Genomic DNA, 15,000 nt, shown 5'->3' on the forward strand with positions numbered 1-15,000 from the left:
GTCCGGCTGAGTCTTTATGGCTTCCGGAGACCCTCATGTTTTTGAGAAGCGCACATGGACCCATCACAATGAGAGAAAGAGTGGAAGAATGTGTCGGGTGACGGAAGAATCTGCAGAGAATGACCCTGCATTTTTCTCCTTTTTGAATGGTATTCAGTAGCAACTCACAGATAGAATACAACACTGAGGATGCGTGAAGGATAACAAAGCTGCTTCCCTCCGCTCCATCCCTCCATCCTCTGCCCCCTGCCCCCTATCTCTCCACTGATCAGACAGGAAAGTGCTGGAGTACAGAAGTCCTCACAGGTTACGGTCGAGAGAGCCTGGCTTTGAACACTCTCTCTCCATAACTGCGGAGATCACCTCACCATCCTTTTGAGGCTCAGATCTGATGGTCACACCTTATTATTACTGCCCTCTACAGGCAGGCCACAGGGGCGGCTACTTCAATATCAACAGCAATGTGTTCGGTTCTGGGATGGAGGTGAGCTTTGGTTTAGGTTTAAATTTAGGTCCTGGGGTAAAGTTTAGGGTTAGTTTACAGACGAGGTTTAGGGTTTGGGTCAAAGTTAGGGATCGGGTTTGTTTCTGGATTGAAATTAAATTTAGATTTAGGTTTAGGGTTAAATTCAGGTTCTGGGTTGAAATTAAAGATATATTGAGGGTTTGATGTCAAGTTTAGTATTAGACTTATGAGTAGGTTTAAATTCTGGATTGAAATGAGGTTTAGTTTTAGGATTAAGTTGGAGACTCAGCCGGAATAAGACTGATATCTTATGAGTCTCAGTAAGAGCTCGGTCGCTGTCCGTGACTGGAAAGAGTGACTTGTTGTGCGTTTGTTAATAGCAAATAGAAATAGTTTCAGAAAACAAACTGAGACCCTTTAATCAGATACAGAACTGAAGTAACATTGGGATATAATTGTTTAAAAAAAAACACAGGCGTAAAGAAGCTGTGAAAGTTCATTTAAATGAAAGATTTTAATCATTGCTTATCGTCTCGTTTGTATTACTCCAGCAGACGAAGTAACAGCAGATGTTTTCAAATCAAATATGAGTTTCTAATGTAATAATGTGATTGTTTTTTTCTTATCTATTAGTTATAAAAGAAACATTTGTTTGACCCGCTCTGAAATCAGATATGGGACCTGTAATCACAGATGAAAGCTATCTTATTGTGTGTGTGTGTGTGTGTGTGTGTGTGTGTGTGTGTGTGTGGACCTGGGCGTTGGCCAGTAAGAGTGAAGTGTTGTTCGCTAAATGAAGAGCTAATGGTTCTGTTTATCAGAACATCAGCACAGTAACATCCGCTTCTCATACAGTGCTACACAATAGAGCTGAGGTGTGTGTGTGTGTGTGTGTGTGTGTGTGTGTGTATCTGCAGGAAAGGGTGAGTGTGTGTTACCTGCCTAAGGAATGACCTCTCATTAGGGAAAGAATGTTGTTGATGAATAGAGAGAGAAAGAGAGCGAGAAAAAGAGAGAGAGGGGGGGGGTAGAAAGAAAGGGAGAGAGAGATAAAGAGAGAGTGTGTGAGGGAGAGAGAGATAAAGAGAGAGTGTGTGTGTGTGTGTGAGAGAGAGAGAGAGAGAGAGAGAGAGAGAGATAAAGAGTGAGTGTGAGAGAGAGAGAGATAAAGAGAGAGAAAAAAGGGAGAGAGTGAGTGAGGGAGTGAGAGAGAGGAAAAGAGAGAGAGAGAGAGAGAGAGAGAGAGAGAGAGAGAGAGAGAGAGAGCGAGAGAGAGAGAGACAGAGAGAGAGAGACAGAGAGACAGGGAGAGAATGTCAGAACTTATTCTGAAGGAAATAATTCCAGATCATGAAGTGAGATGTCACTTGATTCTCTCTCACAAATCAGAAATCTAGCAATTACACCTTTTATTTGTATTTGTTTAAACTACAGCTTTTGGGAACTCTTTGCTAATGGCTAATGACAGTGGATTATCTTGTGTCTTTATGATGAGACTAGGTGTGGACGAAATGGAAAATAAATATCAGGGCATTTGTTCTTTATCACTTTTTTAGACTGGCACCTTGAAATGGACTGAATGCAACAGCAAAATGACTCCATTAAACATCACCATTAAAACCTATGAGTGCAGGGATATTTTATTGCAGTATGCTGTAAGTAAGTAGACAGGAATTATTGTGCTTCCTTTTTACTGAGATAGTTTTTCCACACAGAGGATGCCATAATGGAGAAAAAATATTTTATGCCGTGTGTTGTAAACAGCAACTGTAATAAAACTATAATAACTATAATAACTGTAGTAACTGTGATCATATAAACCACCTCTTCTCTTTCACCTTCTTTTACCAAAACGTCACGCGGGAAACTAGGTACAAACAGATGTGTGCCCAACTAGTCGCCACTTGGCACTGTTTCCTGGCACCGGACTTTGGCCCAACTCTATGGACATGGTTCCTAAACCTGGAGGTTCAGCCCTGCCATTGCAGGGCATTCTGGGATATTACTTGTATTTGTTTGATGATTAATAGCGTCTGATCTTCCCACAGTATCTTCCCACTAATTAACTCCCATTGAAAGTTATTCAGGATTTTTTTGGTGATAAGGGTTTTGTTCGTCTGCAGCAGTGCGCACCATGACCTGAAAATCCCGCGGAGCCCCGTCTGGGCCTGATCGGTCACTCTGACCCCCCACACCCCCACCACCACTGTTTGAAGTGCTCTCTCATTGTCTCACACTCACAATATTATTGTGCCCCATTGGCTTTCTGTCGTTTTATCTGAGCCTGTGTGTGTGTGTGTGTGTGTGTGTGTGTGTGTGTGTGTGTGTGTGTGTGTGTGTGTGTGTGTGAGAGAGAGAGTGGTCATTCTCATGCTGTTGCAAGCGTTCTTTTAGTTCCCTGTATTCTCTCTTTAAACAATAGGGAAATGTACTGTTCCTCTGTGTCTTTCTGTCTCTCTCTCTCTCTCTCTCTCTCACTCACTCTCTCACTCACATACACACACACACACACACACACACAGATCACATTCAGCACAGTGTCCCAGGGCGATGCTTCCCTGACCACTTCCAAGAAGCCCCACCATAACACGCCTTTATCTTTTTATCAGAAGAGAAAGAGAGTGAGTGTGTGTGTGTGTGTGTGTGTGTGTGTGTGTGTGTGTGTGACATCTAATAAGAATGTCGAAATGTCAAAATCAGGCTGCAGAGGAAGTGAATAGTTCGAACCCTTCAAGGCTTGCCAAAAATAACACCATCTTCAATTGTCTCTCCTCTTACCTTTTGTGTTTGTAGGGAAGTGTGTGTGTGTGTGTGTGTGTGTGTGTGTGTGTGTGTGTGTGTGTGTGTGTGTGTGTGTGTGTGCAACAAATATTTCACACTGTAGGGACTAAAACCAGTTTAAACACTGACAATGTGGGGACTTGTCTTTCTTATGTGAACCATCAGCTGGTCCCCACAAAGTAATAATTACATTGTGAGGAGAAGACATGATTTAAGGTTGGGTTAAGTCTAAGGTTAGGGTTAAGCTAGTAGTACTTGCAGAGGTTCAAGACATATCTCCACATAATGAAGGGAAGTCTATGTGATATAGCTACAATTCACAGATACAAGTTTGTGTGTGTGTGTGTGTGTGTGTGTGTAAGTGTCATGTAAGTGTGTAAAAGTCCCACACTCTCATTCCAAAATGAACATGGAAATTTGTTGGAGTTGTGTGTGATTTTGCTTTAATTGATTTTGTGTATTTGCATGTAATTGTAAATGTCATAAAAATGTAAAAATATCATGAATTATATTGTTTGTGTATTTCAGTTGTGTTTTTTCTCTCGGTTTGTGTATAGATTTTCTACCGTGTGGTGCGTGAGGTTCATCCCAGTGAAGAACTCATTCTGTTCATGAAGGCTGAGGAGTTTTCATGTGACACCATGGCTCCAGATATACATGGTATGTTAAAACATTTTTAAAATATTTTAACACCTCACAACACTCACATGTGAAATGGCGTAATTTATTTTGTTTATTACCTTTATTTTAAAAACATAGAGAAAACATGACTCCTCTACAAATCAGTACAGGACCCAAACTGCCCCCTCATAAAAACCTCACTTAAAGCTTTCCTCTTCGAAATTCAGGAGGAAAACAAGATCTATTCTTACACAGGTTTTTCTGTGCATCCTTCCACTGTGAGAACACCACCCCACACTCTGGGTCTGAAAAGATGTGGAGCTGCTGAGTAGATGTTGCTTAGAAAAAGAAATAAACAAAAAAGAAGAAGACTGATGCTGCTGCTGTTTTCTAAACAATGGACCAGCTGCAACTGAGCCAAGACCTCAACCTCACTGCCTCACGGCTGTAGTTGGAGTGTGAGAAGGAGAAAAAGACAGTGTCTAGGCCTGAACTTTGGACGTGTGGCAAAATATCTCTGAAAATTTCTTTGGAAACTGAAAGTATCTCAAAAAATGTAAACACAGGTGGAGTACTTCATGTGTCCAGCAGCTTGAGTTTGGACATCAAATGTGTGTCTAGGTGTTAAAGCAGCAGCATTTAAACACCCAATTTAAACATCCAACAGCATTTAAACATAGGGAATCACTGGGTGCAAGGCGGGAATACACCCTGGAGGGCATCCTTTACAGGGCGACACACACTCACACATTCACACACCTGTGGACACTTTTGAGTAGCCAGGCCACCTACAAACGTGTTTTTTGAACTGGTCCCAGAGGAAACCCACCTGGACACAGGGAGACCTTTATTTGTATAGCACCTTTCATATAAATGTAGCTTCAAATATTTTACAGAATTTGTTTAACAGCAAAATTATAAAATATTAAGTAGTGAACAGTTCAACCAAAATCAAATTAATAAATAAAAAAGGAAAATAAAATGTCTTGATCAAAGATTCTTATTGTAGTGTGGTGGGTTTACTTTGGCAGGAAATTAAACCTTGTTCTACCAACCACTACTACCTTCCTGTTTTATTTGGGACACACAAGTGCCCACTGTGACTCTGTTATGCTCTGTGTTTGTGTGTGTGTGTGTGTGTGTAGAGGAGCGTGGGTTCCGCTGTGAAGACTGTGAGCAGCACTTTTCCTCAGGCTCCGAGCTGCTGGAGCACCAGAAGCAGTCGTGTTCCACACAGCCCCCGTCCCACTTCTCTTTGCCAGAACACAGTGTCCAGGCTAGTGATGAAGAACACACTCCGCTCCACCCACTCCTACTGCGCTCCGCCCACTCCCCACAGGAGTGCAAAGAGTGCGAACAAGTGTTTCCTGATGCTCAGAGGTGAGAATATACATGTGGTTTTATGTTAAATTTGGATATCCTAGCATTAACCAAGCTAAACAAAGCAACCACCTGAGATACAATAGAGCCACACAGCATCAATCGGCCGAACATAGCAATAACCTGAGTATCATAAAACCACCTAGCATCAAACGAGCCAAACATAGCAACCACCAGAGACACTATAGAACCACCTAGCATCAAACTAGCCAAACATAGCAACCACCTGAGACACCATAGATTCACCTAGCATCAAACTAGCCAAACATAGCAACCACCTGAGACACCATAGATTCACCTAGCATCAAACTAGCCAAATATAGCAACCGCCTGAGACACCATAGAACCACCTAGCATCAAACTAGCCAAACATAGCAACCACCTGAGACACCACAGAACCACCTAGCATCAACCGAGCCAAATATAGCAACCACCTGAGACACCATAGAACCACCTAGCATCAACCGAGCCAAACATAGCAACCACCTGAGACACCACAGAACCACCTAGCATCAACCGAGCCAAATATAGCAACCACCTGAGACACCATAGAACCACCTAGCATCAACCGAGCCAAACATAGCAGCCACCTGAGACACCATAGATTCACCTAGCATCAACGGCGCCAAACATAGCAACCACCTGAGACACCACAAAACCACCTAGCATCAACCGAGACAAACATAGCAACCACCTGAGACACCATAGATTCACCTAGCATCAACAGAGACAAACATAGCAACCACCTGAGACACCATAGATCCACCTAGCATCAACTGAGCCAAACATAGCAACCACCAGGGAATTGCTCTGCACTATAAATTCATTCTGAATTGTCTTCAAGTATTGAACATCACTGCTTTTCTTCTGTAATATTCCTTTTACAAAAACACTTTAGGAAGTTGTTGTAGGGGCCAGTTGTTGTCCATAAAAGGTTTTGAACAAAGATAATGAAAAACCATTCCACTTATCTCTGTGTTTTTTAGTTCCGTCTGAATCTTTGGTGTCTGTAACTTTTAACAGATTATTTGTTTTAATTAAGTTAATAATGTCTGTATAGATGGCAGATTCTACTCTTTTGAAAATTTGCAACACATTGTAAAGAAAACAGCAGGGATTCTCTTGAGGGTGCTTCTTTTTTCCTCTGGGCTTTCCTTTTTTTTTTGAGACTGGATTATGAATATATTTTTATTTCTCTAAAATGTCAAATCTCTCTCTTGCTCTCTCTCTCTTTCTCTCTCTATCTCTCAGTCTGGAGACTCACTCTCTCTCTCACTCAGAGGAGAGGGAGTATAAATGTGACCAGTGTCCAAAGGCCTTCAACTGGAAGTCCAACCTGATTCGCCACCAGATGTCACATGACAGCGGCAAACATTACGAATGTGAAAACTGCTCTAAGGTACAGTCCAGTTATTGCTTGGGGGGCATTTGCACTGCACGTTTAAGCCAAATTAATATTTAGAAATTAAATATTCTACTACATTCTACTAGCCACAAAAATACGATGCTCTTTTTAAATATGGAATTAATCAATAATAGCACATCTTGCACTAAACCCTGTGTTCACTAGCAATTCTCTAATCGTAGCTCAGCACCTGTATTTAGGCCTGTTATAACTGAGCTATGTGCCATATATTTCAGAGATTTCAAAGATGTTTTATTTCCTGTAAATATATTATTTTGAATATCTTACCATACGTTGCCACAATCTTAAAGCAACACTTTGTAGTATTTTTACCTTAAAGATACAGCTTCAGAATATAGCCTCTGTCGTAGCGACTCTGGGCTCAGCACTGTAGAAACTGCACTATGTAACTTTTGGAGGAAGTTAGAAAATGTTTCTAAAGTGCATGTAAACTTTTTGTAGGGATTAGCGGCAAAAATGTGATCTCCAGATGTAAACAGTTTATTATGCATCTGTGAACCAATTCCAAACGTGTGTGTGTGTGTATAAACTCTGTCGCCCTCTCTCTGGCTCTCCCTAGCAGGTGTTTACGGACCCCAGTAACTTACAGAGACACATCCGCTCTCAGCATGTCGGAGCTCGAGCCCACGCCTGTCCCGACTGCGGCAAAACCTTCGCCACGTCGTCCGGCCTCAAACAGCACAAACACATCCACTCCTCCGTCAAGCCCTTCATATGTAAGTCTCTCACCCGCTTCATATGTAAGTCTGCACGCTTCTTTCTCCAACACACACACCACATAAACACACACACACACACTCTCAAACTTATCTGACTGGATCTTTGGCTTCTGGACTGCCTTCAGTCCAAGAACTAGCTGACGCAATGGCCCTGTCGCAGGATTAGAGATTAGAGTCTCCGCTACGAGCCAAAGATCTGATCAGATAACTTTTGAATACAGACCCAGGAAAGCTCCACCAAGGTTTTATCCCGGCGTCCATCGCTCAGCTTTGATTTGTTTTTTCCATATTGTTAATAAATAGGTTCAACAAAAGGTTCTGTGAAGAACATCATCGAAGAACCACTTTTGGTTCCTAAAGAACCAAGTTTAAAATATATTTTATCAGAGTGAAGGACCTCACAGTTGAAGTGGTGGCTCAGAAAGGGAAATAAAAAGACTAATAAACAACCTTTTCCAAAAAAAGGAAAAAGAGAGAGAACACAATTTGCGAGTGTGTGCTACTTTCCTTTCTTTCTCATTTATTCTGATTTTCAAAAATCTCTAAAATGGCAAAAGTAAAGCTGGTACGGAGGCCGTATTCTGGCCCCTGTTTTAAATGAGATGGTTGACAGATTAAAGCATAATTCCAGCTTGAAAATCATTGTGATGCTCCACTGAGCTGTAATATGAAAAACAGAGACATGGCTGCGCCAGGCTCAGCACTGCAGAAACTGCACTACGTAACTTTAGGAGGAGGGTAGGAAATGACTCAAATGACTTAATTTCAGGATGGAGCTGTAAAATTTAATGACACTCTCTAACTGTAGGGGGAGCTCAGGAGCACAATTACAAAATCTTACCTAGTGTTCCTATTGTGTTTTTCCCACTGAAAAGCTCCTTAGAGAAGCAAAAGTGGTTCTTTAAACCTGCAAAGTACATTCTCTAGCATTTTTATCGTTTAAAAATGTGAGGTGACTTTTGTTAAGTTTTTTTGAATATATTAAGCATCCATGTTTTTCATTTTATTTTAATCAGAACGTTATATTCACCCATTATTTTTCACCACTTGGTGGCACTTTCCTCCGGACCTGGGCCAGCTCTTGTGATGTCTGTGTGTAAGACTGGTTTTTAGAGTCTCAGCTTGTGTTTTGTAGATTTTATATGAATTAGATTAAATGTATGTGCACTGTATTAGCATGAGACAGCATTGCTGCTAACACACATTCTCCCAACAGCAGGGATTTTGCGTTTGTGTATTTGTGTAACTCCATTTTTCTTTCAGGATTTAGTTTGTTTAACGTACTAGGTGCCATTTACTGTGTGTGAACATCCGTGAAGAACAAATCAATAACCGTTGTCAAAGTCCACAATGTTAATGACTAAATAAATTACTCACATTAATTTTTTTGTTTTATTCTTCATATGAGGTCTTTGATGACATGTAAATAGAGGTAGCGTTTTTAAACCCACCATCTGATACTACACATGGGTTTTGGATTGACATCAGCTGGAACTGATGAAACCAACAGTGTAACAAATCTGTCATGAAATAGCACACACTCACTGTTTGGCAGCATACTTATAGATGTTGCTTTTAGGTCAAGTGCTTTCATTCAGTATAATATACTAGCTTTAAAATGTAGCGCTTTGCAAGAAAGTACGGGATCAACCCTTAAATCAGATTTCAGTATCTATAAAAACATATAAGCTATTTCTTCATATTCTAATCAAGCCATTTAATTCCAAATCAAGGATTAAGTAACACATTTTACTGCAACTGAATTTTATCATAAGCTTTAACCTAGTGTTAATATAGTGACCACTCAGTCCCTTCCTGACTGCATTAAAATCATACTTTATTTCTGTCCTTCACACTATTTGAAAGGACCAAAAGAAATACTCAAATATTTCTCCAAATGAAATCTTTTACATTGACCTCAATTGAAAGTTAAGTAGTTTTTTCCTCTCTTTGTAAAGTTACTTTTTGGGAGACACATGTAGTTCTTTGGACAGTGACAAAATGTTAACTGCACTTTGATACTGGACTTTGGGCCTGTAGCCTATGGATGACCCTCCATGCACTGACCCCACATGTGCTGACCTCAGCATGGCCGCGCCGCCTTGGTCAGACAGTAACTAGCCAACGACGGCCATTCCAGACAAATAGCTCCCACATGCTTCCAATGAGCTCAGTACACAGCCATTTACAGCAATCAGCATTTAAACAAGCAGCTCTAACAACAGCTAATGACTATGTTAACGAGGACACACACGCACACACACACACACACACAGCAGCTGTGTCTGTGGGGGGGCTTTGTTTGTTTTGACGTGACTCCACTTCAATTGCACATGAACTGGACATGAACCACTTCAGAGCTCATGGTCCAGCAGAAAGCGGTACCCGTCCAGGTTTACCGGACCCGGCCAAATGACGCTTGCTGTTTAGGCTGGATTACATCTTCAAGTGGGTGGGAGGGGTGGGAGGGGGGGGTGTAGAGAAACCCAGCGTTGCTGGAAACTGGAGCATGTCCCATCAAAAGTTTGGACTCACCCCCTGCAGAGCTGAGGCCATTACTGCTGCAATCTCTAAGAGTGATCACATTATCTCCGATCAGAACGCTCCGTAGTTCAAGGCTTAACTTCATACGTTCGAAATGCCGTAATCAGAGGAGGAAGGATGTCTCTGAAGGTCTGATTATTATGAAATGTTCACACAGTATAAAGTATAGGTGGCTTTTTAGAAGATCTAAGACTAAGTGACACAAAACCTTCCTCCTTAATGGAAGAATTCATTGCTCTTAATATTGCATGGAGGTTAATGGAATAAAAAAATTTTCCAAGTAATTTTACAGCATTAGAGCTTAATCATGCGCACATACGATCCATCCATCCATTATCTGTAACCGCTTATCCAATTTAGGGTCGCGGGGGTCCAGAGCCTACCTGGAATCATTGGGCGCAAGGCAGGAATACACCCTGGAGGGTCGCCAGTCCTTCACAGGGCCGCACATACGATATACGTCCAAATCGTTTATAATGAGTGGATGCAGCTACTTTAAGCTGCACCCATTGTGGACGCACACAGCTTGGATAAACCCCATAAAAACCACGAAACCAAGTGGGATGCTCTGGAGCAACAAATGCCATATTAATATATTTCTATGTACACACACACACACAGAGAGAGATACACTGCAATGTCTCTGCACTTGACATTAATTCCACCCCTGGACATTCAGCACTCTGGAATGTGTTTATAATATTTAGTTATAGTTTATGATGGGTCTGCCAAACACACAGAAAGTGCGTATCTGTAACCTGACACACACTCACACACACACACACATTTCACACCTGCTCATCCTGTGTGTGTGTGTGTGCGTGTGTTACAGTGGTACACACTCATCTGAACAGGAAGGATGAGATGATTCCTCACACACACACACAGACACACACACACACCAACACACACTGAGTGTCGTCTTCAGGCTTCACACTAATATTTACACTAGGTCTTTTGATCCAGGCGTGGAGAAGAGAGCTAAGTCATAAACAGAGCTAAGAGTAGAACTTAAGATCACTCTAACTTCACACTTAATGCCCCACACACACACACACACACAAGCTGTCTCCCCCCCTCTCTCTCTCTCTTTCGCACACACACACACAGACAGAGCAAGAGAGAGAGACATGCCTCACCTTCTCCCTCTTCCCACAATCTCTTTTAGCCTTCCATAAATTCGGGGTTGGTAATGAGAGCTGCGATTAGCGTGAGTTATGAGGAAGCTTTAAAGGCTTAGTTTCTGGTGTGAGGTGTTGCATTAGGGATACAGATGGGGTCTTTATGGTGTTAAATCTGAGTCATTGCTGGAGAGCTGGAGCTCTGCCTATATACAGTATACGGTGTGAGCAGATAAGTGTGCTGCCAGTGAGACGGTGGATGTGTTAGCGGAAACCACGGGCCACAGACACTGAGCCTTTTGCATTAGCTTGTGTTTTTAAACACGGGAGATACTGGAGTTTATATGTCGATTAAATATTGTGCAGTTTTGAGTTCTGAATATCTCTTGGCCTCTTAAGAGCAGGTATAAATCAGTGATAGTGACACGAAGGTATGATATTAACGGTAGCCTTAATCTCTAACATGTGCAGCAAGCAGAATAACATTATTTCAAAGCCTTGATTGGACGTTTATTTACATGTCAATGACATTTTTCTACTGTCCTTCTAGGAGCCACTATTTCACTGTGCCTTTTAAAGCTGGCACTGAATAGGTATCGTATTTAGTACATGATCTTAAGCCTATGTGATAAACTACAGGCTAAAAATGTTGAGAAAAATTGAGAGGGAGACAACTCTTGCATTAATGTGGAACCTTGTCGACCTGTTTTCGAAGCAAATTGAAGGCTGAGATTGTATAAGTGTGAAATAGAGAGGGAGAGAGCAAGTGAGAGACAGGTCAGTGAGTGTGGTCCATGGGAACGGACCTGCAGGATAGGATTCATTCAATTCAGTTTCCTTCTCACGACCAAAATAGAGCCATTGTGCTGTCTCTGTCTCCGAGTCCCAGTCTGTGTCTTATTGTCACTGTGTCATTGTGTCACCATGTCGTTTTTGTGGGTGTGGGGAAGAGGGACAATAATCATGTGCGCCCATCTAGGGTGGGCATACAGGCACTGTCTCCTGTGGTTCTGTTCCAGTGCTGCTGTGTTTGACATGTTTATGCCCTGCCCCCTTGTGGTGTGTTCAGGTGGTCCTTGTAAAGTAATGAAATTATGGCAAGGGCTCAAGCCAGTGATAAAGAGGTACCTACAATTTTAGTGTTCACAGATTTGATCATGACCCAAGCACAAACAGGTAACTGGTACAATCTGAAGACACAGCAGTTTTAAGACTCTCCAAGTTGACTTTACAAGGACTGTTTGAATAGGCATCGAATAGGTGCATTTCCCGTCCACTCTCATGCCGTGTGTGTTTGTGTGTTTTGTCATCGGCAGGTGAGGTGTGCCACAAGTCCTACACTCAGTTCTCGAACCTGTGCAGGCACAAACGCATGCATGCGGACTGCCGAACCCAGATCAAGTGCAAAGACTGCGGCCAGATGTTCAGCACCACTTCCTCGCTCAACAAGCACCGGCGTTTCTGCGAGGGCAAGAACCATTTCGCCGGGGCAGGAGGGCTCTTCGGCCCGGGGCTTTCTCTACCTGGTGGACCCGGACTCGACAAGTCCGCACTTGCAGGAATGGGACCTGGCTCAGCTGGGCTGGCAGACTATTTCGGAGCCAACCGGCACCACAGCGGTCTGACATTCCCTGCCGCCCCACCGGCATTCCCATTCGGTTTCCCAGGACTTTTCCCATCTGGACTTTACCATCGACCTTCCATCATCCCAGCAACCTCCCCCATAAAGGGCCTGCCTGGAGCAGACCTTCGGAAGAGTCCCTTGCCTTTACCTGCAACTCAGGAGACCCATGACCTTCTGAAAAGTTTCCGCAAGGGTTCCTTGAACGGGGAAGGTGACGACGGGATGGAGCATCAGAGAGAAGGCTCCACCCACAAGCCCAAGATGAGCGATCAGTCTGAGAGCAGTGACCTGGACGATGTCAGCACTCCCAGCGGTAGTGAACTGGAGAGCTCTTCCGGGTCAGAACTGGACAGCGATGCAGAGAGTGACCGGGATCGGGATCGGGACAGGGCGAGGGAAAATGGGAAAGGACCCAAAAGGAAGTCCAGCGGATCTAACTCTGAGCAAAGCCCCACCCTGGTCAGCGGCTCAAGTCCAAATAGTGTGGCCAACGGTAACGGGAGCAGTGTGCCTACACCGGGAATATTCTCCCCGGGTCTGGACGAAAACACTGCAGTGTCTGGAGCAGTCAATGACTCCATCAAGGCCATTGCCTCCATCGCCGAGAAATATTTTGGCTCCACAGGGCTGGCGGGCCTGCATGACAAAAAAGGAGGTGCCCTGCCATACCCTTCCATGTTTCCTCTGTCCTTCTTCCCTGCCTTCTCGCCCCCAGTGTACCCCTTCCATGACAGGGAGCCGCTCCGACCACCGACCAACAAGGGGGAGCCAGAGAGCCCGTCGGCAGAGAGCAAGAGACCGCAAGGCAGGAGTACAGAGTCACCTTTTGACCTCACCACCAAGCGCAAAGAGGAACGCTTGGCTTCAACTTACACTCCCTCAAAACCTGAAGCGTCCCACGTCCCCTCGGCCAATCAGGATCAGCCGCTGGACTTGAGTCTGGGTGGGCGGAGCAGAGGAACTCGAACCCGAGGGGAGGAGACACGGAAGAACCATGTGTTTGGAGAGGAAAGGTTTGAGGCGGAGCCTCCTAAAACAGACCCCTCCCTCCAGCACGCAAGACCCACCCCCTTCTTCATGGACCCTATTTACAGGTACTGTCAATCACAAGCACATCACACTGCCCTGTTATTGTTATTGTCGATTGTTGAACATGGTAATGTCACTAAAATCAAGGTGCGAAATAATTAACCCTAGCCTGTTTTGCCCTTGTAATGGATTTTTTTAAATAACAGCAATGGTCCATCACAGGGTGGCACTGTAGAGAAATGGTCAGTTATCTTCCTCCTGTTTGCTCTGCAGGAGAAAACAGCAACAGTGTTTCTTGCTCTGAGCTGCTTTAGCATGTGTGTTACTGTGAACACAAACACAGCGCGGCCTCAGGGGGGCGTGACGCCTGCGTGTGACGATGAGGTGGTGGCGTGGTATACGTGTATGATGTTCTTAATCTAGATATGTCATGCTTAGAGTATGCAGTACTGATGTAAACTGTTATTTCGGTATTATGATCAGCCTGTATAGTAGAACATCAGAACCCCCGATTACTAGTGAGTATTTCGCACGTTGGTTGTAAAATACCAGCATTCATTGCTGTGTCTGAAGTCTTGTTTCTCCTGTATCTAAGAACTGATGGAAGTTAAACTTTAGCAGGGTTGAGAAGAGGAAAGCGAGTGATCCGTTTGAGGCGCTGAAAGAAAAATACATGCGTCCTACGCCAGGTTTCCTCTTCCACCCACAGGTAAGAATGCAAAAAAATGTTCTGCAAATATTTAATCAGTGTTCATTTGAAAATCAGGCACCACTCAACTGATATTCACCTGGCTCAGCACTGCAGAAACCGCACTATGTAACTATGTAACTCCTGTACTTGCAGTGCACTTTTTCTGTACTTACTGTGTAACATGCCATGTTTGAGTGAACTTCCCCTGTACTTACAGAGTTAGTTCTATGTAACAATCATTACACATCACTGAGCAGTTTTCACTCGTACTAAGGTTTGCACACAGTAAGCAACAAGAGAGTTTTACCATCTTCAGCCCAGCACCATAACAGTGTAGTGTTTTATCGATCATGTCAGACTGTGCTGTAGCCGGTCCTGCAGTCCAGATGTAGTGGACAGAGACAGCTGTGTGTTGACATGTCCCTCTGTCTGCGTCTTATACTGGGGCATTACAACATGATTTCCCATGTTTAACATTAAAACAACCAGATCCTTCTCTTATGTCTGGAATGGACTGCATGTGTGTGTGTGTATGTGTGTGTGTGTGTGTGTTTTCACTATTACTGCTTGTGATATTACTAGACTTCATATCAACCAC

General features: G+C 43.4%; 1 protein-coding gene across 8 annotated transcripts in view; it reads left to right on the forward strand.

Moving 5' to 3' along the window:
• Window positions 1-15,000, forward strand: part of mecom (MDS1 and EVI1 complex locus) — a 36,157-nt gene that overhangs the window by 4,846 nt on the left and 16,311 nt on the right. For 2 of the 8 annotated variants that reach the window (XM_066666245.1, XM_066666280.1), the window contains exons 3-8: window positions 3,805-3,907; window positions 5,014-5,248; window positions 6,500-6,647; window positions 7,234-7,390; window positions 12,375-13,776; window positions 14,330-14,420. In XM_066666245.1, coding sequence (XP_066522342.1) covers window positions 3,859-3,907; window positions 5,014-5,248; window positions 6,500-6,647; window positions 7,234-7,390; window positions 12,375-13,776; window positions 14,330-14,420 — 2,082 coding nt within the window. In that variant the 5' untranslated portion in view covers window positions 3,805-3,858. The remainder of the gene's footprint in view (window positions 1-3,804; window positions 3,908-5,013; window positions 5,249-6,499; window positions 6,648-7,233; window positions 7,391-12,374; window positions 13,777-14,329; window positions 14,421-15,000) is intronic. The other 6 variants (XM_066666252.1, XM_066666299.1, XM_066666261.1 and 3 more) reach the window with 3 other exon arrangements.

The sequence above is a fragment of the Hoplias malabaricus genome, chromosome 1 (assembly GCF_029633855.1).
Source record: "Hoplias malabaricus isolate fHopMal1 chromosome 1, fHopMal1.hap1, whole genome shotgun sequence".
Lineage (NCBI taxonomy): Eukaryota > Metazoa > Chordata > Actinopteri > Characiformes > Erythrinidae > Hoplias > Hoplias malabaricus.